The 27605-nt window shown below is 44.6% G+C and overlaps 1 protein-coding gene across 6 annotated transcripts in view; it reads left to right on the plus strand.

Moving 5' to 3' along the window:
• Nucleotides 1-27605, plus strand: part of PTPRM (protein tyrosine phosphatase receptor type M) — a 790604-nt gene that overhangs the window by 729522 nt on the left and 33477 nt on the right. For all 6 annotated transcript variants that reach the window (XM_012745929.2, XM_012745922.2, XM_012745925.2 and 3 more), the window contains one exon: nucleotides 951-1048. In XM_012745929.2, the coding sequence (XP_012601383.1) occupies nucleotides 951-1048 (98 nt within the window). The remainder of the gene's footprint in view (nucleotides 1-950; nucleotides 1049-27605) is intronic.

Below are 27605 nucleotides of genomic sequence, written 5' to 3' on the forward strand. Positions count from 1 at the left end.
AAATCAGCGATCCATAATGCCAAGATACTATAGTACAGTTGGGTTCTGATCCTGAATGTGTCTGAACATTTGTATGATTTCACATATATCATGTGACTCTCCAAGCCTTTGAAGTTATATTTCTCTCATTTTTTAGCCTTTCTACTTATAAAGATTTATACTGTTACATTTCTACCCTCAAATATGCATGGGCATAAGGTGGGTTTTTTTTTTTAATATGGATTAAAAGAAATTTTAAATTCCAACTTTCTGTACCTGATAGTAACTGTAACACTGGCCTTTTGTAGTAAATATTTTCCCTTTTTTTTTTCCTTCCAATCCGTAGGAAAGAGCTTTTTAATGCTCAGATCCCAAGAGCTAAGGAAGTAGCTGGCTACTCATGTTCTGCCAGGAATCTTTATGTTGAGTAAGAGTTAGTGCAACTGCTTAAAACTCTTAACCTCTCTCTCTCTCATAGAAAGTCAGGCAGAAAAAATGGATTAATTTGACAGATAGCACAGAGTAAGAAAAATATTAGAAACAAGAAAAGGCCATTTCTCCTATAGAGGCTCATTTCACTCTATATGCCGCTTCCTTGGGGTATCTGCCCATTGTTAGCAGAAAGAGCAATGTTATCCATTTTTAAAATCTCACTCTTGAGTATTATGGAGATAAATAGCTAAATGATGGAGAAATAACTTTTTTTCACGGTAGTAGCTTAAGAGGAGTAAAAAGAGCTCAAATGCAGATTGTTTGATGACATGAGAAAACTTAACCATGAATGAAAATTTGCTATTTCTATAGGTGCAGTTTTAGAAAGATTACCTTTTTGCATTGACACCAGAGAGCTATGTCCATCTATAAAAGTGAGGGGACTGTATGTGGGTATTAATAGATTTAGTTGCGAGCCCCAGAAATTTTTCAGTTGAAACTTACAAGGGAAAAATAGTCTCTGTTCTGTTTTGCCGCAGGGCCAATGCAGGAGACCATCTATGACTTCTGGAGGATGGTGTGGCATGAAAACACTGCAAGCATCATCATGGTGACCAACCTTGTGGAAGTGGGAAGGGTAAGAGGGCTATCTACCGCAAATGCCCATTTCGTTCCTTGCTTAGCTGGGAATAGAAAGTAAGGCACGCACCAAGATTTTGAAGTACTATGTGTACTCCAAAAAACATTAACTACTACAGCTCCTCCTATTGCTTGCTGCACTTGCTTATAAATTATCAGTAAACATAGCCTGAATTGCTTTCATTTGTTGCGATAGCAACAGACAGGAAAGGCACTCAAGATTTAAAAGCAGCTGTTATCAGGCTATATTGAGAGCACAAAAATACCTCTAAGCATGAATGCTGATTGTTGGGTGTCAAAACTCAATGGGTGCTGCATTAGACATGACTACATTCCCTAACTCAGGAAAATTGGCTCTAAAAACTATATGCAGCACTGGATTCAATCCTGAGGTTAGAATTCCAGCATCTTTACTTACTGAGATTTGACCTTCCTGTGCCTCAGTTTCCTAACCTGTAAAATAGAAATCATAATCTAATTCAAAGGCCTTGCATTACTTTCTCTGCAGTAACTGTTTATGAGCACTGCTTTTGTTTTTGAGGATACTGTGGTATTTATTTCTCTGGAAAGAAAATGAAGAACATAAGACTATCCTAATTCTGTGTAGCACAACTGGAAACATACTTTATGCCAGTTGTACTAATTGAATTGCAATCAGTCTTCAGCTGATGTAATAGCAATTTCATGGAGTACAGCCTACAAGTGAATCAACAAATGCTGAGAATTTACTGTATGCTAAGATCTATTTCATATCTATACAAGCAGGTATTTGGGGAAAACTGACTTGAAAATAATTTCAAAGACCCTAGTGGAGGAGGAATCTGGTGTCATACTCTATTATTTTTTAAAAATCCATTAAAATACATGCTTTCCCTCATGTTATAACTATATATTATTATTATTATTATTATATTGGAACACTATTTTTATTTAACCAGGAAACTCGTAAGTGGTTGTATTCTCGGTAGTGGTATGCTCTAAGATTACTTCCAAAGTGAAATTTTAAAATGAGCAAACACACAAGGTGCAATTGCCTTATTTGTAATTCCATGGTTATGCTTAACTTAAGAAAAGTTGGCATCATGAGACTTACTCTCAGCAAAGGCAGCCTATAGGTTAGCCTAGAATTGAAATATTGGGGCATAAACCATAAGGGATTTTCTCTTACGATTCTCAGAAGGTTTCAGGTGGCACAAACCGGGAACAGATATTACAGTTCTGTCATAAGGAGAACGTTCAGTAAGTGGGAGATACCTATAATTCTAGCAAAGATGGTAGATTAATCTGAAAACCTTCCTGCAAACATCTAGAAATTCTAGATAAAAATATAAATACATATCTTAATGTATTTATATATCACACATACATATAAACATATACATTAAAAATGTTTAGCTTAGCCCTCAAAAAGTAAACTACTGGAGACTAGATATAAAATGAGGACTGGAGATCCTAGAGAGAGAGGACCTCACACCTGTCCTCAGGAGGCTGGGCAGGGGGCTCTGTGTGAGTCTTGGCAGGGGGTGAGCAGCTTCAGTCTTTGTGATCTTGGACCTTGGGTTTTAAGCCCACCAAGGATAAGACATAACATTTTAGACCCATGCAATGCTAAGAATTTGAACGGAGACTGCCACATAAAACCAAAACCTACAAAGGGTAGACATTCAGAGAGAGGGCAGACTGGGGACGTGGGGAGAGAGGGAGTGAGGGAGAAGGAAGAGGAGCACCTGCCAGCACAGGGAGATGACAAGGAAGTTAAGCCACCTTCACTTAGGGTCTGGGTAGAACAGCACTTCTGCTAACTCACGAGCAAAGTGAAACACCTAATAAAATCTGAAAATACTTACAACTGTGATTTGTAAAGTATCATCTAGTATTAAACTCATCAAATATAAATAAAATGGTACCTAAAAGGAAATACGTGTTTTTAAATGTTGTTATTAGAAAAGAAAGACCAACTAAGCACTTAATTCAAGGAGACAGATGAAGAACTGAGTAAAACCAAAAAAGGAAAAAGGGAAATAATAAACTCAAATAGACATTTACTAAATAAAAAGCACAGAAACAATAAAAAAAGGTCAACAAAATAAAAAGCTGGTTTTGTGAAAAGGTTAATGAAACAGACAAACCTCTGAAAATAGATCAGAAATAAAGGAAGAAAACCATACATAAAGAATCTTAGGAATAGAATAGGTATTTTTATCAGAATAGAATAATATAAACAACAACAAGTTTGATGAAATAGGTTATTTTCTAGAAAAACATAATTTTCCAAAATGTACTCAAAAAGAAACAAAAATTCTGACTAGACAATAATTATTTAAAAATTGGCCAGGTGTGGTGGTGGCTCACTCCTGTAATCCTAGCACTTTGGGAGGCCAAGTTGGGCGGTTCACTAGGTGCCAGGAGTTCAAGACCAGACTGAGCAAGAGTAAGACCTCATCTCTACAAAATATAGAAAAATTATCTGGGCATAATGGTGCATGCCTATAGTCCCAGCTACTCAGGAGGCTGAGGCAGGAGGATCACTTGAGCCCAGGAGTTTGAGCTTGCAGTGAGCTAATGATGCCACTGCACTCTACCTGCGAAGAAAGAATGAGATCTTTTTAAAAAAATTGAATCATGGCTAAAAATGACCCATGGAAATGTACCAGACCCAAATATATGTACAGATAGTAAATATTCAAGGAATGGATAATTCAAATATTGTAAGTTTTATAAATATATAAATTTTATAAATATATAAATAAATTTTATAAATATTATAAAAATTACTCTAAGAGACTAAGAAAAAGAAAGACTGCTCCCCCATTCATTTTAAGAGGCCAGTATAACCTTGATACCAAAACTGAACAAGGACTATAGGAAAAGGGAAAATTATAGGTGCCACAAATTGCTAGGGAGAAAGAAGTGGAGCAGTAGGTTAAACAGAGAGGCCAGATGTTGACCTTAAGCATAAGCGGAGAGATATGTAATGAGTGGGGAATGCGTGAGCTTTCCAAGAAGCCACCTGAGACATTTGCTTATCCATGTGGACCCCAAAAAGAGTCCTTTTGTAAAACATCAAACAATGAATATCAGATTTAACAAAGCTTTAAAAGTTTTAGAAGAAAATATCTAAAACATTTGTTTTGTTAAAAATGTTTCAAAGACACTAAAAGCCCAACACGTTAAGAAAAGGATAGGAAAATCTGATGATATTAAAATGTAAAATTTTCTGTATGACAAAGGATGTAATAAGTAAAGTGACCAGACAAGTGGAGAGATACTATGGGACCATTATGTAAAGCATAAAAACTTACAGAGCAGTATTTTATGTGCTAAAAATATCAAAACCTTTTTTTTTTTTTCTTTTAATTACGTCTCTGCTGGGAGCCAGCATGGGAGGGCAGGTGGGCTGGCTCAGAGCTCTCGGCAGGTACGCGCCACCTGCCCGGCCGAGGTGAGGTTGCTGAGCCTCTCCTGTCAGCGACCTTTCTCTGGAAAAGTGGGGACATAGTAGTTAGTAACTATGGATCCACCAGCTCAGGCTGCTATAACAAAACACCACAGGCTGGGAGGCTTAAGCAATAGACATTTATTTGCTCGCAGTTCTGGAACTATAAAGTCCTATCAAGGTCTGGCAGGAATCACTTTCTGGTGAGGGATCTCTTCCTGCTTTCACATGTCTGTGGCCTCATGTGGTGGAGAGAGAGCAAGCTCTCTGGTGTCTCTTCTTTTTTTTTTTTTTTTTTTTTTTTTTTGAGACAGAGTCTCACTTTGTTGCCCAGGCTAGAGTGAGTGCTGTGGCGTCAGCCTGGCTCACAGCAACCTCAATCTCCGGGGCTCAGCGATCCTACTGCCTCAGCCTCCCGAGTAGCTGGGACTACAGGCATGCGCCACCATGCCCGGCTAATTTTTTGTATATATATTTTTAGTTGGTCAATTAATTTATTTCTATTTTTGGTAGAGACGGGGTCTTGCTCAGGCTGGTTTCGAACTCCTGACCTTGAGCAATCCGCCCGCCTCGGCCTCCCAAAGTGCTAGGATTACAGGCGTGAGCCACCGCACCCGGCCTCTGGTGTCTCTTCTTATACGGACACTAATCCTATTGCATCAGGGCCCCACTCTTATCACCTTATTTAGCCTTAATTACTTATTCAAAGGCCCCATGTCCAAATACAGCCACACTTGGGGGTTGGGGCTTCAACACATGAATTTTGGGGGTACATAAATATTCAGTCCATAACAACTTGCTTCATGGGGTTCTTGTAAAGCCTGAGTGACTTTCTACAAATCAGGTGGTTAGAGAAGACTCTGCTCATTCCGAGCACTCAACAAATGTAAGTATTGGTGTAAATTTCATTTTTCCACCAACAAACCTAAGACCTGTGGTAGTATATATAATTACCCCTTTCCCCCTATACCAAAGCTCCCTTCTTTTGCTATGAAAGCAATAATGACTTGAAAAACATTGTCAGCTCCACCGGAAAGCAAGCTCAGCCCCTGCAAAGGAGGAAAGGTCCTCGCTCATCGGCCCCTCCCTCCCGGCACATTGCCTGGCACTGGGCACGCACCAACGCAGTGTCACAGATCTGTTAGCACACACTAGACTGTCACATAGCCAAGCTAAATATTGTACCAGTTCTCATGCACTTGTGTTTCTTCCCCCAAGTGTATCCTCAAATCTGAATCCTTCATTCACTTCACAAATATTTGTTGACTGCCCACGTATGGGAAGAAAGAGGTATCTAGAGACTGTTTTCACGGTACTTTACAATAACTGCACAATAACTTCATAATAACTGCATTCCCAGAAAGTTATTTACCCCCTCAGATGTTAAGTATTTGCATTGGAACTTGCTTGCAAGAGAATCCTAACGTGAATTATTTTGAAAAGTAGATAATTGTACATAAAAACTAGTACAGGAGTTTTTTTTAAAAAATAAAGGCATATATGTATTTTTTGCTTAACTGAACTTCCAAAGTGTGTCACCATGTCTGGACCCTGCGGATTCAGAGGGTTAAGTCACTTTCATATGATACACCCTTTTACTTTAAGGAAAGATGAGGACAGCATAATCTTTGGTTGAAAAGTAAAAGAAAATTATACTATAAAATTACTATGGTAAAAACAAATAATAATAAAACCCTAAAGCCCACTGTCTGCTGGACGTGGCACATTTTGCAGGGAGCTAGGTTTCATTTCCAGTGGCCTGGCTTTAGAAAAATTAAAAATAAAAATTCCATGCAGTAGTGGTCACTATTTTTGTCCATCAGGCACTTGGCCCTGTCATATCCAGGGCACTCACTGTTGGTTTTGTGGTGGCAACTATTCCTCCTAACAAATAACTGTGGAAATTTCAGCCAGCGGGGTGTAGTTGAAAGGGGGAGGTGATTACTAGGTTTCTGGTTTACCCATAAATCTAAGGCCATAGGCTTATAGTAACTCAATAATTGTAGTTGTGACAAGGTAATTTTTTTTGAAAACCCTTGCACACCTTTCCAGGTTTGTGGGGACGTGGGTGAGCTCGGAAGAGACCTCCCCCCATGGCCATCAGCCTCTTGGATTGGTCTGACTTCAATTAGGAATGAAAGTAATAGCATCTGTCCTTGAAATGTCTGGCATGATTTCGGGGTTTTGACAAGAGGTCGTATTCCCTCCAGGAAAAAGCACTCACCTTGTTCCAGGCTGTTTCCCGTTGTTAATCCTGCACATTTGTTTTAGAGATGACTTCCCCATTTTCCATGCTTAAAAAAACAACAACAAACCACCCAAGAAATCAAAATGACATGATTTTTAAGGGCAACAGCTACCTACTTAACATGTGTACCACGCCCGCGTGTCCTTCCTGAATTAAGCATGAGGAGGTGGATGTGTGTTTGTTTACACAGACGTGCTGCCTAGTCGTTAAGTCAGAGCTGCAGCCTGCTCCCCGCTCTGCCCTGAAGCACTCTGCATTAGGTGGCTTTAATTGCCGGTGCTGGAGCCACTGGGAGGCCTTCCCTGTCGCAGCACCTGGTGCAGAAGACACAGACGCTGCACTTCCCTCCAGCAGGGTCCCCGGTACATCTGCCAGGACCTGTCATTATCTAATACTTCCTTGTCACCACCGCACATCTTCTTTTAGCCCTGTGTTCTGGGAAGGGACCCTGGTTGGTTTTCCTGGCACCTGCCGTTGGCTGCACACCTGGCATCGGAATGGCGCTGGAGTGTGTTGTGACTATTTTCCCGCTTTAATGAATCCACCTGAGGGACATTTCGTTTTTATCTGGCTGCCTGTTTCCCAGGCATTCCCATTTACACCGTTTGTGTGGAGATTCAAAAACTCAGTTGTGGTGTTGAACTAATCCATCTGCCAGAGTCTTATAACCAAATCTGCAGGACTCCCAAAGGAGACTTTTGCACCGGTAATTTAAGCTAATGATTTCTAAACATATTTAGTCAGTTTTATGAAGACCTCATTAAAATGTGACTGTTTATTAAAAATCCAAATGAGGTCTCACAGTCATTTAGGAAAATTATTGTTGAGTCACTGCAAATAGTTCTGATAACAAATGATAAAATGTTTGGAGCTGAGAGAAGCAGGGACCAGAGCTACCACCCTCTGTCACAATAGGGGAGGACAGGGAACTGCCTACATAGATGCTTTAGAGAATGTTAGCTACTCACAGAGCCTGAGCTCAATTCCTTTCACAATATTTGTCACTAAAAGAGCAACAAAAGAAAAAAGTTTAAGATGAACACTAGACATCAGAACTAAGTCTCTAGTTCACAGTCAAGGAAGGTATATTAAGATTCCAAGTGCCCCTGCCACACACAACAAAATACACCTGCTTTTCTGCACCAGTTACCAGATCCAGGGTAAATGAAAGGAGCTAGAGAGAGACAAAGCTGCCCTTTTATAAAAAATGTGCAAGTATTGCTTACTAACAAGAACGTAGGTAATGCCTAACAGTACAAAATAATAGTAATACTTTTTGCTATAAAATTTCTCAAGTTGTTCCAGGACATCCAACTCATACAGGAAAGGGAAGAGGAAAATTGTTTTTATTTTTATTTATTTATTTTTTTACTACACACTAAAGACCTTCGAGGCAGATTGTTTTTATAGACATTGCTGCAGGTGTTGTATTGAGTTCTCACTATTACCTTCATAGATATTTTTTAACAAACTGGATACTTAAGATTGATATTTTGTGGCCTCTGTAATTACATTTTTTAGCTTTCGATTAATTTATGCTCATTCAACAAACACTCCTCCCCATTCTTATCTACTGCCCCCCTTTTGGCTGTGGTAGGAATGAGGCTGCTGCAAGCCTTACCTCCCCTCACACTCATCTTGAATCCCTAACTGCCCACTACCTGGTCTCTACCTGCGCGTCCTGTGACTGCCAAAAAGCACCTCGGAAACTAAACTTGTCATTCATTTTCAGACCCCTCCTCCCCACTACTTTTCCTTATCACACAAGCTTGAAAAGGAACTTCATTTTGTACTCCATTTGTATTCAGAGTTAAGTGCAAAACAAACCTCAGTGTACTGTAGTCTATACCCTTCACATTTTAGCTCCAATCTACCACAGTCTAATTTATTTCCTACCATTCTCTTACAGATGTTAGAAATGCCAGGCAGTATGAAGATGGTTTTATATCTGGGTTCTCAGTTCTATTCCACTGGTCTATGTCTCTGTTCTTGTGCCAGAACCATACTGTTTTGGTTACTATAGCCTTGTAGTATAGCTTAAGTCTGGTAAATTGATGCCTCCCAACTTGTTCTTTTTGCTTAAGTTTGCTTTAGCTATATGGGTTCTTCTCTGGTTCCATACGAAGCATAGAATTATTTTTTTTAGATCTGTGAAAAATGATGTTGATATTTTAATAGGGATTGCATTAAATCTGTAGATGATTTGGGGTAGTATAGACATTTTACCAATGTTGATTCTGCTAATCCATGAGCATGATATGTTTTTCCATCTGTTTATATTCTCTGCTATTTCCTTCCTCAGTGTTTCATAATTCTCCCTGTAGAGGTCTTTTACCTCCTTAGTTAAATATATTCCGAGGTATTTTATTTTCTTTGTTGCTATTGTGAAAGGTATTGAGTCTTTGATTTGGTTCTCACTTTGACTGTTGTTGGTATATAGGAATGCTGCTGATTTGTGTACATTGATTTTGTAACCTGAGACTTTGCTAAACTTATCAATTCCAGTACTCTCTTGGCAGAATCTTTGGGGTTATCTAGATAAAAGATCATATCATCAACAAAGAGAGATAGTTTGACCTCTTGTGCCCCAGTTTGGATGCCCTTGGTTTCCTTTTCTTATCTGAATACTCTGGCTAGGACTTCCAGCACTATGTTGGATAGAAGTGGTGATAGAGGGCAACCTTGTCCTAAGCAGGAATCTGACCTCTGAGAAAGCTGACAAAAACATACACTGGGGAAAAGAATCCCTATGCAATAAATGATGTGGGAAAATTGGATAGCCACATGTAGAAGACTGAAACGGGATCCGCACCTCTCACCACTCACAAAAATTAATTCATAATGGGTAACAGACTTAAACCTAAGGCATGAAACCAGAAGAATTCTAGAAGAAAATGTTGTAAAAACTCTTATAGACAAAGAATTGCCTCCCTAGGCAAAGAATTTATGAAGAAGACCTCAAAAGCAATCACAGCATCAACAAAAATAAATAAATGAGACATGATAAAATTAAAAAGCTTCTGTACAGCCAAAGAAACTATCATTAGAGCAAATAAACAACCTACAGAATGACAGAAAATATTTCCATGCTACACATCCGATAAATGGTTGATGACTAGAACCTATACAGAACTCAGGAAAATCAAGAAAAAAAATCAAATAACTCCATTAAAAAGTGAGCAAGGGACATGAACAGAAACTTTTCAAAAGAAGACAGGCTAGTGGCCAACAAACATGTAAAAAAAAATGCTCAACATCTCTAATCATAAGGGAAATGCAAATCAAAACCACAGTGAGATATCACAACTCCTCCAGTGAGAATGGCCTTTATCAAAGTCCCAAAACAACAAATGCTGGTGTGGATGCAGAGAGCTGGGAACACTTATACAGTGCTGGTGGGACTGCAAACTAGTGCAATCTCTATGGAAAAGGAGTATGGAGGTACTAAAAGTAAAACTACCATTTGATCCAACAATCCGACTACATGGTATCCACCCAAAGGAAAAAAAGCCCTTACTAGTTTGTAGAAAGTCAAGGAATCAGAAATCATTAATTCATACCTCAGCTGTTCCAGTGCCCATCAAGATGTCTGTTTCTAAGCCCCAGGTGGGATAGGGAATGATGCACTTACACACACCCTCCTATTTCATGGGGTTATTGGTGAGGATTAAAAATAACGTGAGCATCTATTGTACTTTTCTCCGCTTTTGCAAGCCGACCTTCTCAGCCATTCCTGCGCACAACCACCACGTGATGGTCCTTCCAGGTAGGCCCAATAGACGTAGTTGGTCAAGAACCTTTTCCCTAAATTTGGCAACAGGGACAGCCTCTCTGTTGTCAGAGATAGTGGAGGTCACAGCTTTCCCTCCATTCTGTGCATCACGAATTACCTGTTTCTACCAGAAATATCAGCACTTCCTGAACCAGAATTATAGTAACTTTAACACAAAACCAGAGTCAAAGAGGAAGTCAGCAGTAGCCTGGGGTGATTCCCATCCAGGCACTGCCACACTTCCTGTCACCTCCCCCCCAGCATACCCATGGAGGAAGGGGACACTAGTATCGAGCTGTCATTTAGACTTTCTGAAGACCCCTCCTTGCCAGGCAGCTCCTCCAGGAAAGATTTCCCAGTGGCCCCACTGGACCTAGAGGTTTTCTCTGCCCGAAGATCTCAGTTCCCTTCTGTAAAAAGTTAGAACATTAACCAAAGATCCCGATTTGTCTTGTTCACCAATTAACCCAAAGATAGGCTCACCAATTGCTTGTCGGAACAGTTTAATCCAACGTTTAGTGACATACTTACTATATCCATGGAACCAAGAAATCCAAAAATGTTTATGTTCACGTGTCTTCGATGGACATCACTTGGATAGAGAACCGTGTGTGAACAAATGACTGACATGTGAGTCAGAATGTGACAGTGCTAACAGAGGGGTTAATTCTGCCTGCAGGGACGTGGGACCTCTTGGACCACATGGTAAGGAGCTGGACCTTCACAGGAGGCAGGATTTTGAATGACAAGAAGGAGACAGGAGCCACTCAGCAGCACAAGGAAGGAAAAGGGGAGGAGTAGCAGATTGACAAAGCTGCAAGTGGCCCGAGGGGGCGGGACGCTGAGGCTGGGAAGCCAGTTCAGGGCTAGCTGACGAGGGTGTGAAATGCCTTTCTGGGAAGGAGGGAAACGTAGTAGAAAGTGCTTTGGGAAGGCATGGAGCTGGTGAGTCATACTTTCTAACAGGTGTTGCTGAGACTCGACTCTGGTACCCAGTAAGGAAAGGTTGAGCAAGGCTGTGGAAGCTCGTGGAGATGAGGTGAGCCAGGAGGTCAGAACAAGCTCCAGGTGAGGGACGATGTGGCTTGAGTTTGGGCAGTGGTTTGGGGAGTTTGGGGGAGAGTCGAGGTTTGGATGTCATTTGTGGGGGGCACTAATAAGGGAAAAGGAAGACTTGTCTATGAACCAGGGTTCTAACCATCCGTGGCTTGAGTCGATATGAGGGCTGTTAACCAAGAAAGCATCCCTTTCCACCCCACCCCACAAGAAGAGCAGGTGTAAGGAGAGGAAACGGGATTTGTTCTGGACATGCCGACTTTGAGAAGCTGAATGAACAGCAATGTGGGATTTCTGGAAAGCTCAGGAGAGAGATGTGAGCTGGAGACATAGAAACAAACGATGACATTTTAGATTCCTCCTTCATTACAAGGATCTCCTGGGTGCCGGGCTTTGGGCTCGACTGGGGAGAGCAAGACACAGTCTGAGGGACATAAAACAGGCAACCGAAAGAAAGTGTACTGCGAAGCGATAGCCACTGAGCAGAGGCACAGCAGTCCTGGGAGAGAGCGGCGAGAGGGGAGAGGGCTGGCGACAGACCTCAGGAGGCCGGCCATGCCCGGGCAGTCAGGGGAAGGAGAGCTGGGAATGGTTGGAAAAGGAAAGCAGGAGAAACAGGCGAAAGCTAGGAGGCCCAGAATCATGCGAATAGAGAGAGGACAGAGTGTCGGCGGGGGGCAGCGGGAGCGGGGTGTGCCCAGCCAGGGAGGCCAGGGAACCAGGCATAGGGCGAGGACGGTAGATAAAACGCATGGAGCCAGGCATCCGCTCTGTGTTCCCACAGCCTCATTGCTCGTACCTCCACCCTGTCACTGCATGGAACAGGGGTCCTCAAACTTTTTAAACAGGGGGCCAGGTCACTGTCACTCAGATTGTTGGAGAGTGCGCACTGTGGGCCCGTGGCTAGTCAGCAGCTAAGCAGGACAGGCAGCTGCAGCAAAAACACCTGGCAGGCCGGATAAATGTCCTCGGTGGGCGGCATGTGGCCCACAGGCCGTATTTTGAGGACACCTGGTATAGAAGGATTCCTATTTTCAGAATGAAGAAACTGAGGCTGAGTGAGGCTCAGTAATTTGGCCAAGGGCTCAGAGCTGGAATTGACGTAGTGGTCTGTCCAGCCCCGTGCTTGCCCCAGCATCCCATGGTGCCCCCCTGTCCACACCAGAGGGGTCTCTGGCTTGCCCCAGGTTTCCGTGGGAAGACAGACCAGGACCTGACAGCTGAGTGTGTGGTAAAGACGCAGCCATAGCTCGTTCCTGGAGAAGTGAGTCGAGGGAGAGAGACAGAGCAGCACCTAGGAGGGGCAGCAGTGGTTATAGAGTGTGTGTGTGTGTGTGTGTGTGTGTGTGTGGTGACAGGTAGACATAAGCATAACTGAGAGTCTGAAATGAAGATGCCATTGGAATCAGAGACTGAAGGTACAAGGAAAGAGAGGGGGAAAAGAGAGTCAGGAAAATCACACACACGGTGGGAGGGGATCTCTTCAGTTAACAAGTCTGTGCTGCATGCACAGCCGTCAACAGGGACAGTCACAAAAGGCCAGGGCTGTAAAGATGAACTAAGTGTGTCCCCATCGCAGAGATGGGGAGTCAGGCAGCATGATTAAATCCTATGGTGAAGGTTTCACAGAGTGCTGCGGTAGTTCATAAAACAGATACCTCGTCCAGACTTGGCGTTAGGGTTGGAGGGGGTTGTCGATAAATGCTTCCTGGAACAAGCAGTGCCTGGAGCTGAGAGTTGGAGAGCAAATGGGGATTAATCAGCAAAGAAAGGAGGGAAGGATGTTCCAGGCAGAGGCAGCCACAGGACCCTGGGGGAGGCCACAGATGTGTTCAGGACAAGTGCAGAGAGGGGGAGCATGGACAGCACTGAGGCCCTGCTGTGGGGAGCTGGCTGTGCCACATGGGGACCTGGGGGGCTTCAGCTTCTGAGCAACAGAGAGCCCCGAAGGATTCGAATGGGGAAGTGGCACAGAGAGAGACATACTGGAGATGCTGCAGAGGCAGAGTGGGTCATCTAAAGGTAGAAAAATAGCCATCGGACTTCACAAGGAAACAAGGAAAAGCTCATTAGCAACCTTTGGCCTCTGTAGTTGCAGAGGGATGAGTTCTTTGATTGTATGCAACAGAAACCAGCACTGGCTAATTTAAGCCAAAGGGAAAAGAACATTAGATGCTCACAGTGTTGAAGAGTAAGGCTTGCAAACGACAGGAAAGGCGGCGGCAACTCCAGAGGGCCAGCAAGCCGCACGGTCTCACAGCCGGGCGGTCGACAGGGTGCTGGTTCCAGAAGGATGAGCTCCTGCCCTTCTCCCGGTGCTTGGGGTTCCAGTAACAAGGACAGAGCATCTGACTCCCTGGGTTGGTTCGCGTGCTCATCCACTGCAGTTGCATGGCCCCTAATTGACAAGCCACCACCTGGGGAAGAAGTAATTCCCCAAAAGGAAGTCAAGGACCCATTAGGAAGGATGAATGGACGGAATGGATGTTGACAGACCAAATCACGCATTCGCTGCAAGTGGCAAGCACTGAAACCGGCCTGCAGTGTGCAGACAGGAGTGGAAAATCAGGATGTGTAGACTGAGTTTAGACTTGTCTGGAGCTGAGCTGGGAGGGAAGAGAGGAATGCGGCTGTAAACAGAGGAGAATTTACAGTGAAAGGACATTTGTAAGTTGAAAGACCTTGCACAATATCTGTGTTAAGGAAGAGAATCAGGAGGGAGGGAGGGATTGGAAGTCTTGGGAAGTGGGCAGCTGATGGGTGTTTGCCACGGAGCAGGAACAGGGACCCGGGCCACAGGCCTTCAGCCTTGCGGGGATGACATCTTTTCCTCTGAGCCTGCAGAGAGAAACAGGCGTGGATGCACTTAAATAAATGGAACCAAACATAAACAAGCTTGAGATGGCACCCCTCATGGTAACACTGGTTTTCCTGGTGACATAAGGAGCAAGGCTGAGAGGCTGGAAGGACCAGGAAGGAGCTATTCTAGGGACACAGTGGGGACACAGGGAGGGGTTAGCCTAGAGGAGGAGCTGGCCTCCTCTCCCGGGAGAAGGTGGGGATGGGGCAGATGTAAGCAAGACTCCGGACAGCAGCAGATGCAGATGGGCTGGGATCCTGGGACCGCCAGCAGCAGCCGCAGTCCTCCGGGAACTGCAGGGGCAGGAACTCTGTGGAATGGGGAGTTGTGAGTATTTCTAGGGAACTGAAAGCCACTTCTTACCCCTAGCCTCAGTTTTCACATCCTTGAAATGAAGGGAAATTGACCGAATGAACTCTAAAATTCCATGTTTATATGAATATTTGTCTATGTTGTTTACATGTTGCTGAATGGATCCATTTGAATGACAAAAGCATCCGTGGTTCAAATCTGTGTTCATCCTCACGGCTTCCAGACCCCTGGGCGCTGGCTGTGCCGGCTCTGAATAGCAGCAGTGGGAGAAAAGCATTGAGTCTGGATTATTAAAAGGGAGTGATCCGGTACAAAGACATGAGGAGTCTCGCTTCCTTAGGAGACTGCCGTCCACTCCTGTCCCGTCTGCACTGTCGCACATGCATCTTGTAGATCTGGAAGGGAATGTTGCAGTATAATTAGATACCAATAAGACAAATTCTGTCAGTGATCAATCTATATATTTTTTAAAATTTATACAGACCATAAAAGATGCTCAGTCTCTCTAATTTATAGACCTTCTTTTGAAAATAAATGAATCTGACTATAGTAAACTCCGATTTTGAAAGAATACATTCTTTTCAAAAGTTTTCAAAATTGCTTATAACAATCCCCTGGTTTATCTGCTGGCACATAAATCAATCATACCCCGCAAGCACATTCTTCTTTACCCAGCGATCAGCAGAACCACATCTGCTTCCTGCGTGCAGGAGGAAAGGAGCCCTCGGAGAGCACGTGGCTCCTTGGAGAACTCTCGCAATCACTTAATGAAGATATCTCCACACACCCCGTCATGTTCTGTGTAACTGCAGGTGTGACTTTTGCTTCTGGACGGTTTCCTTGTGCACAGAAACCATCATTTTACCAAAAATGTTTACCTATCATAGAGAATTAGCACTTCACACCCATGTCCATCAATCCAATTAGGACAGCAAATCCATTCAATTGAATGGTATACTGTAGTAGAAAGAAAATGCACAAACAGATATAAATGTAAAACAAGTTTATTTAACTAGGAAACACTTCATTGACTACTAAATTGGGTAGTGATCTTGAAAAATAGGAAACTAAAAACAGATACTCTCAGTTTAGAGCAAGAAGGAAACCACATGACTTTACTCTTCAATCTGATTGAAGGCTTAAGTATTTTAAATACTAAGTACTGGATTTCATAACTTAAAGCAATGAGGTTTCTTACACAAAATTTCATATCTATTGCTAACCCCAACTTCTGTAAACTTTATTCTGATAGTATTCCTGCAAATAAATAAACATATATACATATTTTATATATATATACACACACACATTTTAGTTTAAGCCTAGCTATTCTCCTCCCTCATATTTGCCTACGTAGGCAACTAGACTGGATCTTTCACAATTTCCATATTCCCCATACCTGATAATTTCTTCCCAATATATGCATCTCTCTCTCTCCCCCGCTCTCTGCCTCCTGTGCACCCACAGCCTCGCCTCAATCTCAGAAATGTTCTTTGCTCTGTTGAGAGCAGCTATTTGTTCCAAGTGCAAACCATTGTGTCTCTTTCTGAATTCTGAATGTGTTGCCACAGTGAATTAATGAATTTCCTGTGGAGAAGAGAGGGTCATTCTCATATCTTTTTCTCACCCCTTCTATGTCTCTGCTGTTGCCAGTGGTAGAAACCTTAACGCCCTGGAGTCTTTGTTCATCTCTCCTGCTGGTTCTTCTCCCTGGTATACGTGTAACTGGTTAACTAGCAGGCATTAGGTGACCTCTCAGCCTGCTTCGTGTGAAAACCAGAGAATCAGAGAGAATCCTTCAAGACATTTACAACCTGCATATAGAGGTGATACGTACAGTTGTGTAAAGGAAGGAACAAAACACATTCTGCTGGCATGCTGCCCTGCCCTGCCAGACCACACGGCTGCTGTGGGCAAAGGCCAGGTGACTCCTCTCTAAATCCCCAAAGGCTGGATGCAGAGAATGCATTCAGAGAATTTTTTAGAGTGGCAGGAAAATAATTACAATGAACACGTAAGCTAGTGCAGAATCGCCTCACGAGGGGATTTGTGCTCACCGCTCTCCTTCCCGGGGCGTCTGCTGCGCTGGGAGGACAGGCTCGAGTCTACAGCCTCAGTCTGCGTAATGTATTCATTACGGATGAGAATGAAGTGCACCGCAGCTCTATTTGCTATGACAGAAATATATCTACATTTAGCCTACATGATTAACCCTTTTGTATTAAGTTCTTGGTAATTCAGCCTAATCTATCATGTCCCTTTAAAAAAAGCAAAAGTCATTTTTACTCAAATATCAATGAATTACAAATTAGGCGTTGGAGACAATTCTTTATGTGCTGTAAGTCATCTGACGCTCTTGTGTCAGCCCTCTCTAATATTGCCACAGTGGCAGGATATTGCAGGATCAAAGCAAATTTGCAGGTCTGAATAGCAAGTGCTCCTCTGAACATGCTCTCCCCGCTCCCCAGGTAACTTCAAGCTGTGTGCAGATCAGCTCTTTAACATTCTCTGCTGAGCCCACGGAGATGCCTGTGCCTTCCAGGGTCACCATTGTCACCATTGTCTTGCCTTCAGCAGACACTGTTGCTGCTTTGCCACAGCTGGCCAGCCCTGAAGAGTCCTCACCTGCACCTGTGTCTGGGTTTCTTGTCTCTTTGCCATTTTACTGCCCTGGGCTTGGATCCTCTGTTTCCTCACTCAGTCACCTGTAACTTTGACTGCCATACTCTTTGGGGTGCATGTAGGCAGTCACCTGCCTTTGTGTCTAAAAAGTGCTTCAGAGGGCAGAGTGCCCGCGTGTGTGGCAGATGGACAAGCGTGCCCAGGACAGATGCATCTCAGCCCTAGAGCTGCGCAGCATGGCCCCGGCACATCCCTGCCTGCCCGGGCGTGCACAGCTGGAGTTCCTTGGCACCGCCATTGGACGCAATATGGGATGGTCTCAGAGCTGGGCTAGCCCTCTCCTCTGTTCTGCTCACGTGAGCACTTGAAAGCCAGTTTTCCCTCCACCCTGCACACAGCAGGCATATCCTTTTCTTGAACAATTTGCTGGACAGCAATAAATGACGTCTTTCCTTGAATGCAGAATTCTTCTTTCCCTTCTCTACTTTCCAATCTGCTCACTTCATCCTCTGAGCCCTCACTCTACTTTTCCCCGAAGGGCGAGGGCCATCTGGCCAAGTACACACACGAGTGACTGCTGGGGACTCCCAGGAGAGCAGGACCAAAGAGACAAAGGATCCAGGGAACGGGTTTAGAGTCTTTACACGTTGCTTTCAGATTAACAAAATGGTAAGACCTCAGCACCTCTGCTTTAGTTTCACTAATTAAGGAAATAAATAAGGAAGAATTTAGTTCAGTAGGCTGCAGACAACTAGAATTCACTGCCTCAGAGTTTCCTCTCTGAAAGTGTCTGCCCCGCGTCTAAGACCAGAGGAGGACGCCAGCTTATGGCGTAAGCCACTGCTCCCTGTCTTTGGGACCAGGTTTCCAGCAACGAAGGTGGGACAGCTCTGGACACACCTCTCCTGTAAAATCCACTCAAAGAACCCCCTTCACAGCTGACAGGAAGATGGTGTGGCCGGTGCTTCCTCACGCCTGGACTACAGGTTTATAAGGCTCGAGATCAAGGAGTGTGCATTTGGGTAACGTTATTTGAAAATGGTGGGGGCTGTGGGTTAGAGCAGCAGACTGGTCGCATTAGGCCATAGTGGAAGAGGAAACAGAGCCTAGCTAGCTGCCAGGGGTCTCACAGGGTTCCTTGCCGGAGTTCCCGTACAGAAGCAGAGTCTGAGGCGGAAGTGCTGCAGGAGACAGCGACGTGTGGGGGACGCTGCCCACAGAGGGGACAGGGCAGTGTGGGAAGTGGATGTTTCAGGCTCTGACACTGTTTGGATTTATGTCTGTTAGCCTCAGACTGTCTACTGTAAAACAGAAACAGATCCCTTATCACTTAAAATTCCAGATTAAACAGATAACTAACTTTTTATTCTAGAATAAGATACATTCATTATCTCAACAAAGAGATTCTTTTCTGATGTCCTAAGGTCGAGAGGATCCAAAATGAACCGTGAATGTGTAGGAGCTTTAACCCGTTCCGCAGGCTGCATCGTATACTTCACATGCTTGGAACCGCTTACACGCTGTTCCGTTAGGACTTAGGAGGTCATGGATTCATGTCACTGTATTCTTCAAAGCTTTTTGCCCTGTTTAGCAGCTCCTCGTGCTTTGTAAGGAAGAGGGCACCAGAACCTATGAGCGTAGTGAGGCCTTTGTAAGTTCCTCTCTTGCTGCCGTCACCCCTCGGGCCGTTTACTTCCCCAAAGAGAATAACCGGGAAAAGTATGTACCCCAGGTGGGCTTTTAGCGCAAACTAGAATCTGTGAAGTTAGAGTTCGTTGTTGTCTTGATGCTGGCGTGGACCATGAAGCATCAGGTGTCATAGTAGCCAGAGCACCTGGAGCTCTGTGCTGCGCAGTCCCCCTAACAGCAGTGCGGACGTAATGGCACGCCGTCCTCGGTGACTGCCACTGACAGTAACGGGACATTTCGTAACGTGCCAGCTGACATGGCAGGTCTTTAGATCATCACAGTGACTCTGTGGAATAGACATTACTGTCATCCACCCAGATAATACACAGACTTAGAGACATTAAGAAACTGGTCCAAGGTCACATTGATTTGGACCAGGATTTGAACTCTGGAACCCACACGCCTAACTCTGTCTTCCACAGACCAACATTCTAGAGTAACATAATTAGATAATTGTAGGACTCAAAATACTTTTAATAATCATGTAGTCTAGCATCCTCTTTTGCAGATAAGGAAACTGAGGACTGGGATGGTTCAGTGACTTACGCAAGATCACATGGCTAGATTGTCGTGTGGCTAGAATCAGCCCTAAGCCCTTCTGCCTGCCAGCCAGTCTTCTTTCTGTTATACCACACTGTGTCATCATTAAGTGTTCTTTGTAAGAGAGGCTACAAAAAATTTCATTATCAGTGGCCCTTAAAAATAAACTAGAACAAAAGAATGTGTGTGTGTAGTGTGTGTGTGTACATGTGCGGGCATGTGTTTCCAGAACATTTCCCTCTAGAACAAAAGAATGTGTGTGTGTAGTGTGTGTGTGTACATGTGCAGGCATGTGTTTCCAGAACATTTCTAGGACTGTGACTAAGCCAAAGTCCTTGCAACTTGGGAGACACAGGAGAACCAGTCCCTGACTCATCAGTTCTAGGAACCTAGAGTGCCTCCGTTATGGTGACACCAGGCCTGAAGCTGCTGCCCTCTGCAGGCAGTGGGAAGGGAGTTGGCTAACACATGGTCATGAGCAGTCACCTGCCCTACCCACTGCTCCTGGCCCGCCCATACCCAAGCCACTCACACTTACCTTCTAGCAGCTCATTTGCACCCTGCACTTAGCAGCCCATCTGGGCAGGGCAGCTGGCTGAGCCAGCCTCAGGGTGGTGCCAGTGATTACATGCACTCACACAAAGGGCCTAGGTACCCTTTAAAAATGCTAGCCCTGCATAAGTCCATTCCCATGCCCTCCCCCTCCTCTTCCTTCCCATCCCAGCACCATTCCTGTCATTTCAAAGCATAGCACCAAAAGGTGCAGCCAGAACAGAGCAGAAGCCGCTGGTGTCATGAGATGGGGACTATTTCCTACTGCTGTCGGAGGATCCCACCCTTGCAGGCCCCCACCCGACAGGGACTCAGGACCACTAAGGCTGCCCAGAGATGCCCTCTGCCAACTTCCTCAATCTAGAATGTCCTCCCCCACCTACCTACCCATGGAAACAGCATTTCATCCCTCTGAACTCATTTGTAATGTAGCCTCTCTTGTGAAGTTTTGAATCCCTTCCTTTGAAATTAACATTCTTCTGACTTCCAATAACAGTTTTCATTTTTAAAATGTTAAGAAGATTTACTTGTACCAAGCATGTTCTAGGTACTTTACAAAAAAAAAGAATTTAGTTAATCTTCATAGCAGTTATCTTATTATGCCATTTTACAGGTGGGAAAATGGAGCCACAAAGAGGTTAGGTAACTTGCCCAAGATCACGCAGCTATGAAATGGGACCTGGCTTTGGACCTAGACAGTGTGGCTGCAGGGAATGTGCTCTTGACCACTAAGCTTGCCTTTCATTCTGCCTTGAGTTTGCTTTGTTATTTAGGCATCTGTCTCTTCTTGAGTGTTGGAATCGTATCTCATTCTTCCCTGTACCCCCAGCAATGCCTGGACTGGGTTCTGCTTGTTACAGAGTTTCGAGGCCGTCTGAGTGGCAGGCGGGACAGTGTGGACACACAGCTCTGAGCTCAGGCACAGGCTTTGCCACAGTGTTGATCCCTTCACTCTTCTAAGTCTGTCTCTTATCTCTCCCAATTTCACATTATATATTTGTAAAATAGTGATAATATGCATCCCACAAAATTAACATGAGGGGCCATGTTATCAGATAATTTTAGGAGTTGGAATCATTTTAACCACCATATAATCTAGTACCCTCTTTGGCACACAAGGACACTGAGGGATAGAATGGTTCTGTGACTTCCAGAGACACTGTGACCCTGACACATGTGAAGACTGACAATGAGAGAAAATACAATTTATTTTCTCAAAAGATACATCACGTTTCACTCTAAGAAATATCCTCTCTGATGTACCTTGGGGCATTTATATATGTATTCTAAAAATGTTGTCATTGCTCAAGAGATTTCTGAAATTCTCATTCCAGAATAATTTTTAGAGTATGTGACACAGTCTTTTTATTGCCCTTGATGGTGGCAAATCGCACTCCTTTGGCAGAAGGGAGTGGCTAAAAGTCGATGCCGAATCTTTTGAATAGCGTGGGAACAAGCAGTCTGAATAGCTGTGACTCCCGAAAGTCTGGCTGCAGTTGGAATGAAGTTGCTTTCCGATCAAGTTTTCATCCAAATGAGATAAGAGAGGAAAGTAACAAGACAGATTTCTTGTGGTTTGTTAAGATGACACTTAAAATTCCATAAGAGACATCATGCTGCATGTTTCTTTATAGCTGATGAAAACAGGTGTTAGGGATAGGGATGTGAGTTTGTGCTTATTGTAAGTATTGCATGCCCATTAAGTAATAATATTAAGTAATAGATGCAATTGTAAAACCAGATAGAAAACCAGGAGCCTGAAGGCATGAAAGAGGGATTTACTTAGGATATGAAGCTATTTTCCCAAACTCAAACCATCCAGACCTCTAGTTAGTTCTTGATTTAGTGCCACTGTTGACACAGTCTTTAAGGACGTCACCCGAGGGAACCCCTCCACCCCAGACAAATGAAGCCAGTCTGGAAAGGAGAAACTAGGAAACCTATCTTAAGCCAGGTACTTACACAAAACCTTTATGTAAATATTTTATCTCATTTAATCTTCACACCCTCCCTAAGAAATCAATGATATTATCCGATATTACGCATGAGAAACTGAGGCTGGGGGAGTGTAAGTCACTTGTGGCAACAGCACAAGTTAGATGGAAGAAAGCAAATGCACGTCCATCTCACTCTGTCACCCTGAGACTAGCTCTATCGTTATTTCCAGGATATTTAAATGAGAGAATTTTTTGTTCCTGTAAGACCTCTGAAAACATTTTTTGGGATACAATAAATCTGTTCTCTTGGAAACAACGCTGGCAGTGTCTGCTGGCTGGGCCTGTGTGTGTATAAACTGGCTTCAGAGCAGGGCTTTTGCTCTCACTGTCCAATATCGCCACCAAAGCTGTGCTCAGCAGGCCCAGACACAACTATTAATAGAAGTGCGGTCACTCTCTGTGGACATCTCTTCAAAATAAAACAAAACAAACAGAAAAAGGAGTCTGTTGAAAACTCTTGGCAAGTTGAAACTTACAGCTTTTTCCTCCTTTCTGCCCCTTTAAAGTTGCGTTTATCGGATCATACTACGGTGCCCCGAAGAGAATCCTTCCTAATCACAGGTTTCTTAGCAAAATGCATTCTTGTACCCAAGCACATGTGCATCAACAGACCTCGGTTCTGCCCAGGCTCCTCCCGACACAGGGAGAGTTGGTGCTCCCGGAGGCACGGCAGAAACGCAGCAGCCTGTGGTCGGGGCCAAAGGTTGATGATGGGTTCAGGGTGTGCATTCTGCTCTGCCTGCCCCAGCCCTCGAACCCCATCTCCTCTTCCGTCCCCCAAAAAGGCAAGGCAGCTAAAGTCATTTCAAGCTTCCTGCTTGGTTTCTGTTGCAGAAGCAGGGTCTCCTTGCGAGACTGAGGGAAGTATGGGGCACCTCGAGTTCCATCCTCCCTGAGGGCCTGCCGCGGAGTCAGAGCTGGGGCCCGGCCCCTCCATCGCCACCACCCCAGTTATCGCCCAGGGCAAGCCCCTCGCCCTCCCTAGGCTGGCCTTTCACTTCTTCATTTCAGAGCATGAGGAAGTAGCCAGAATGACAGGGTTGAGACCAGCCCTGGCTCTTGCTGGCTCCCTTTGCTCAGGCAGACGGTGTGCCCTCCCTGCGTCGCTACACGAACCGTCCCGTGCGTCCAGCTCAGAGCCGGAGGGGCTGTAAGGAGGGAGGTTGCCGTGATCTTGAAAATGAGCGTGTGGAAACTGTCCCTGGGATTCCTCACAGCTCTACTGATTTGAATCTTCTCCCCCCAAACACGGCACCATTTCCTAATATCTGTTGGGAGTTAATCACAGCATACTAATGGGAGAGTGGACATGCCCGCCTCTCTCTCATGTCCTCGGAACAGTTTGAGGGACAGAGGAATAAAGGTGGCAAGGGGGTTTCCTTTGCCTCCCCTCTGCCCTCACAGACCACACAGGTTGTCAGTGCTCAGCTCTGTGCCTCCTCCTCCAGGAAGCCCTGCCTCTCCTCTCCTGCCCCTTAGTAGGCTCCTGGCCCTCTGAGCTCCTGTAGTCACCTAGGGTCCAGATCACAAAACTGTCACTTAGTAATAAGAATTTCCCATTTGTTGAGCATTTATGATGAACTGGGCACATGGCCAAATGTTGTCATCACATTATATCACTTAATTCAGCCGTTCCCAAACTCATCTACACTTTGGAACCCCCTAGAGAGCTTCAAGAAACTACTTCTGGAGTGTCTCTGTCCCACCCCAGAAGTCATGACTGAATTGACCCGGAGTGTGGCCTGGGTTTTGGAATTTGTTAAGGCCTCCCTTCCCGCAGCCAAGTAATTCCGACGTGCAGGCAAATTAGGGAACAGCTGACTGGCTCTTAGAACACTGCCAGAGGAACCATAATTGCCCCTCTTTACAGAGGGAGCACCTGAGGGCGACCTCCCCACGCTTACGTCAGCACCCCGGCCTCCCACACTCTGCAGTCGGGTTGTGACTCAATCCTTGCAGCTCAGAGTGTGGCCCGCAGGCCAGCAGCATCGCCTGGGAGCTCGTTCCAAATCACCTTTGCAGGCACGCAAATCAGACCTACTGAATTTGTTCAGAATCCCTCCAAGGGAGTCTGATGCCTGCTTCAGTTTGAGAACCGCTGCTGTAGGAGCCTCAGGGTGTTCTGAACGTCATATTAATGTGCTGCCCACCTGGGGAACTAGGGCTCTAGCCCCTGCCCATCCTCTGACTTTAACGTGCGTGGGGATCATCTGGGCGGCTGGTTAAAAATGACTCGCCTCAAAGATTGTATTTTACAGGAAGTTAGAAATCCTGGAGTTTACAGAGCTTTCTGTACTGTTTCATGTCTGAATTTCACCTCTTTGGAGCAGGGACCACATCATCCACTCCTGCTGCCCGGGGCGGTACTGAGCAGGCGCAGGCTCGGTGCTGTTTGATTGATGGCCTGGTGGAACCTGGCTGGTCACTGGGGTAATTAGCTGATCCTGATAGGGCCTGGCTTTCTGGGCTGCAGGCTGTTGCCTTGCGTGATTAGAATGTGTGGGAGGCGCCGTCTCTTCTAGAAACCGCACAGGTGGCGCTGGGCTGCAGGAGGCAGCTTCTGGTTCTCAGGTTCCTGGGCTCCAGCAAGGCGCCTCAAACCAATGGTTTTGGCATCTCGGAACGCAGACCTTAGGGGGCAGGGGGTGCTACGAGCCCCAGACTCTCCTGACTTGGAAAGTCTGCATCCAGAGAGAAGCAAGCATACTTTCTCTTCCTTTTCCTTTTATTTTTATGCAAAATAATAACTTGACACAAGTCTAAGCAGTTAAAAAGATACTAAAAGAAACCCAATTCAGCATGGTTTTTAGTAGGCTGGAAACAGATGTGGCAAACCATTTCAGGATATTCTGGGAAATGAGATGAGGAGCACCGGGTTGGAAATGGCTCGGCCAGCCAGGTGCCTGTGCGGGCGGGCTGTGCCCAGCGCACGTTCTGGAGGAGCCAGCCTCCCTTCCTTCCGCCTAATCCCAGCCTCGTTGGAGGAGGCGTCCGGGCGGCACGGAGTGGCACCATGCCGAGCAGTGGGCAGCGGACAGAGTTTTATTGTGATTGTTCACTCGCTTGGCTTGGAGAGCGGCAGCACCTGTTGGGCAGGGCACGCTGAAGGCCACAACCTGGGCGACCCACACCGGGCGCCTGAGACATCAGGCCAGCGGATGTAGGCCTGCGCGCCGTGGGCTCTGGTTTTGGATGGGACCCTACGGAACTCGCCTAAGGGGGAGCTCATCTCCCAATAGTCCCCAAAAGAAACTGAGCCTTCTGTATGTGCCAGGCACCTCTGGCTTCCTGGATTTTCAAGGCCTTGAAGCACCCCCCCTCATAGTGAAAATTCAAGGGTGGAGAGAGTAAAGGAGTCTAAATAGGAGAATAGTGACCATACAAAATGCCCTATGTCAATTGCATCCTGTAGTCAATAAGTTCATTTTTATTAAGGTACACCTAGGTAAGGTATTTTTATCAGGTAAGATATACTTGGTATTACAAGGTTGCAGGTGTGACTGTGTTTGGTCCAATCATAATTTTCAGAGAAATACATGGATTTTTAAACTATATTCATTCCATTGAGAATTATTTTTAAAATGTACATACATGCTGTATTTATAGTTTTATATCTATCCACTACCTTCTGCTTGCATAATTGAAGTCACTGAAAGGTAAAAGTAAGTTTTCCCATATAGAAGTGAATACAGTATATACCATATGAGCATCTTTGTTAATTAGCATTAGGAATGTATAGTGCTAGACATTTCATAAATGAAATTATGGCTTCCATCAAATTAGACATCTCAACAAATATCCATGATATGTTCAGGCTGATTTAACATCTAGGAAAGGAGAAATTATTGTTTTACTCTGGGATATTTGAGATGCTGCACAGGTATCATGATGTAAATTTCTGAGATATTATAGATAAGCCCTTTATAAAGTCACAGATAATGTTCCCATTATGGGGGGAAAAAAGATTCCCAGAGGAGACTAAAAACTTAATGAGGGTGGGAACCATTGTCTCATGCTCCACTGAATCTCCAACTCCTAGCGCATCTGGTTTACATCTGCAACTAAAGGTAATGAGGCTTACCTGGAACTGCACTGAATCAGCTGCCAGAAAGTTTCATAAAGTAGCAGCTGAAATAATGACCAGCCACATGCCACACTGGAAACATTCATGTACTGCAGGGGTTTGGCCTTGTGGGACAGGTCTTCTTCGCTCATATTTCTTTTTGTGACTTTCCTAGTCTTGGATTGTCCTTCCTACACTGATCCTGTGACTTTCTCCATGACATTCAGTTTTATATATATTTATTGCATATTTAGTGTGTACAGGACACAATGACCAGGTGTTTCAGGGGTTGCAGACATAAGCTGGCCCGTGATAAGCAAGTATCAAGCATTATAAGAAGGGCATCACACTAGGCTCAGAACAAGCACATTTCAGCAGGGGAGCAAAGAAAGAGTTCACATCTGCAGAGGAGACTTAGGAGGGCTGCTGCATTTGAGATGTGCTTTGAAGAATAGGAAAAGAATCTTCAACTGGGAAGAAATTGGTGGGAGGAGAACATTCTAAACAGAAGGAATGGCATGAGTAGGAGTTTGGATCATGGATTATGTTTGGGGATTAGGAATAATACTTGTCCTTGGATATATAATCTATGTGGAAAGAAAGGACAGTGGTGAAAGATAAGGCTGGCAATGTTTGCTGTGGCCATATTAAAAAAAAAAAAAAAAGGTTCTTCCATGCCAGGCCAAAACATTGCTATTTCATTTCACAAACAGTAGTTGGCAATCGGAGATGCTTAAGCAGAGCAGGTCAGCAGCACAGAGATTACCCCAGGAAGGGTCTTTCTAGTATTGGAGTGTGTAGACTGCCCAGACGGGAAGACTCCAGGGCCTGAACTAGGATTGTGGCAGGGGAAATAAAATGTTGGAAAACACATTTGAAAGCTATTACAAGGACATTCCTAGACTTGGCAACTGGTTGGGTTTTAGAGAAGGAATCACCACTTTTTGTGCCTGGGTGACTGAGGAAATTGCTGTAGGAAACTGTAGCATTAACATAGGATGTCAGGAAGAGAGCAATGGATGTGGCATAAAGAATTCTCTTCCAGACATGTGTCCTTTGATGTGCTGGCATTACCTCCAAGGTAATGCCTCATAAGAACAAGTTAGAAATCAAATTCAGGCTGCATGTGGTAGCTCATGCCTATAATCCCAGCGCTTTAGGCAGCTGAGGCAAGAGGATAGCTTGAGGCCAGGAGTTGGAGACCAGCCTGGGCAACATGGCATCTGTATAAAATATTAAAAAATTAGCTGGGCATGGTGGCCCGGGCCTGTAGGCCTGGCTACCTGGGAGGCTGAGGCAGGAGAATCTCTTGAACCCAGGAGTTCTAGGCTGCAGAAAGCTATGATGATGCCACTATACTCCAGCCTGGGTGACAGAGTGAGACCCTGTTTCTAAAATTAAAAAAAAG

This window comes from Microcebus murinus, chromosome 17 (genome assembly GCF_040939455.1).
Source record: "Microcebus murinus isolate Inina chromosome 17, M.murinus_Inina_mat1.0, whole genome shotgun sequence".
Classification (NCBI taxonomy): domain Eukaryota; kingdom Metazoa; phylum Chordata; class Mammalia; order Primates; family Cheirogaleidae; genus Microcebus; species Microcebus murinus.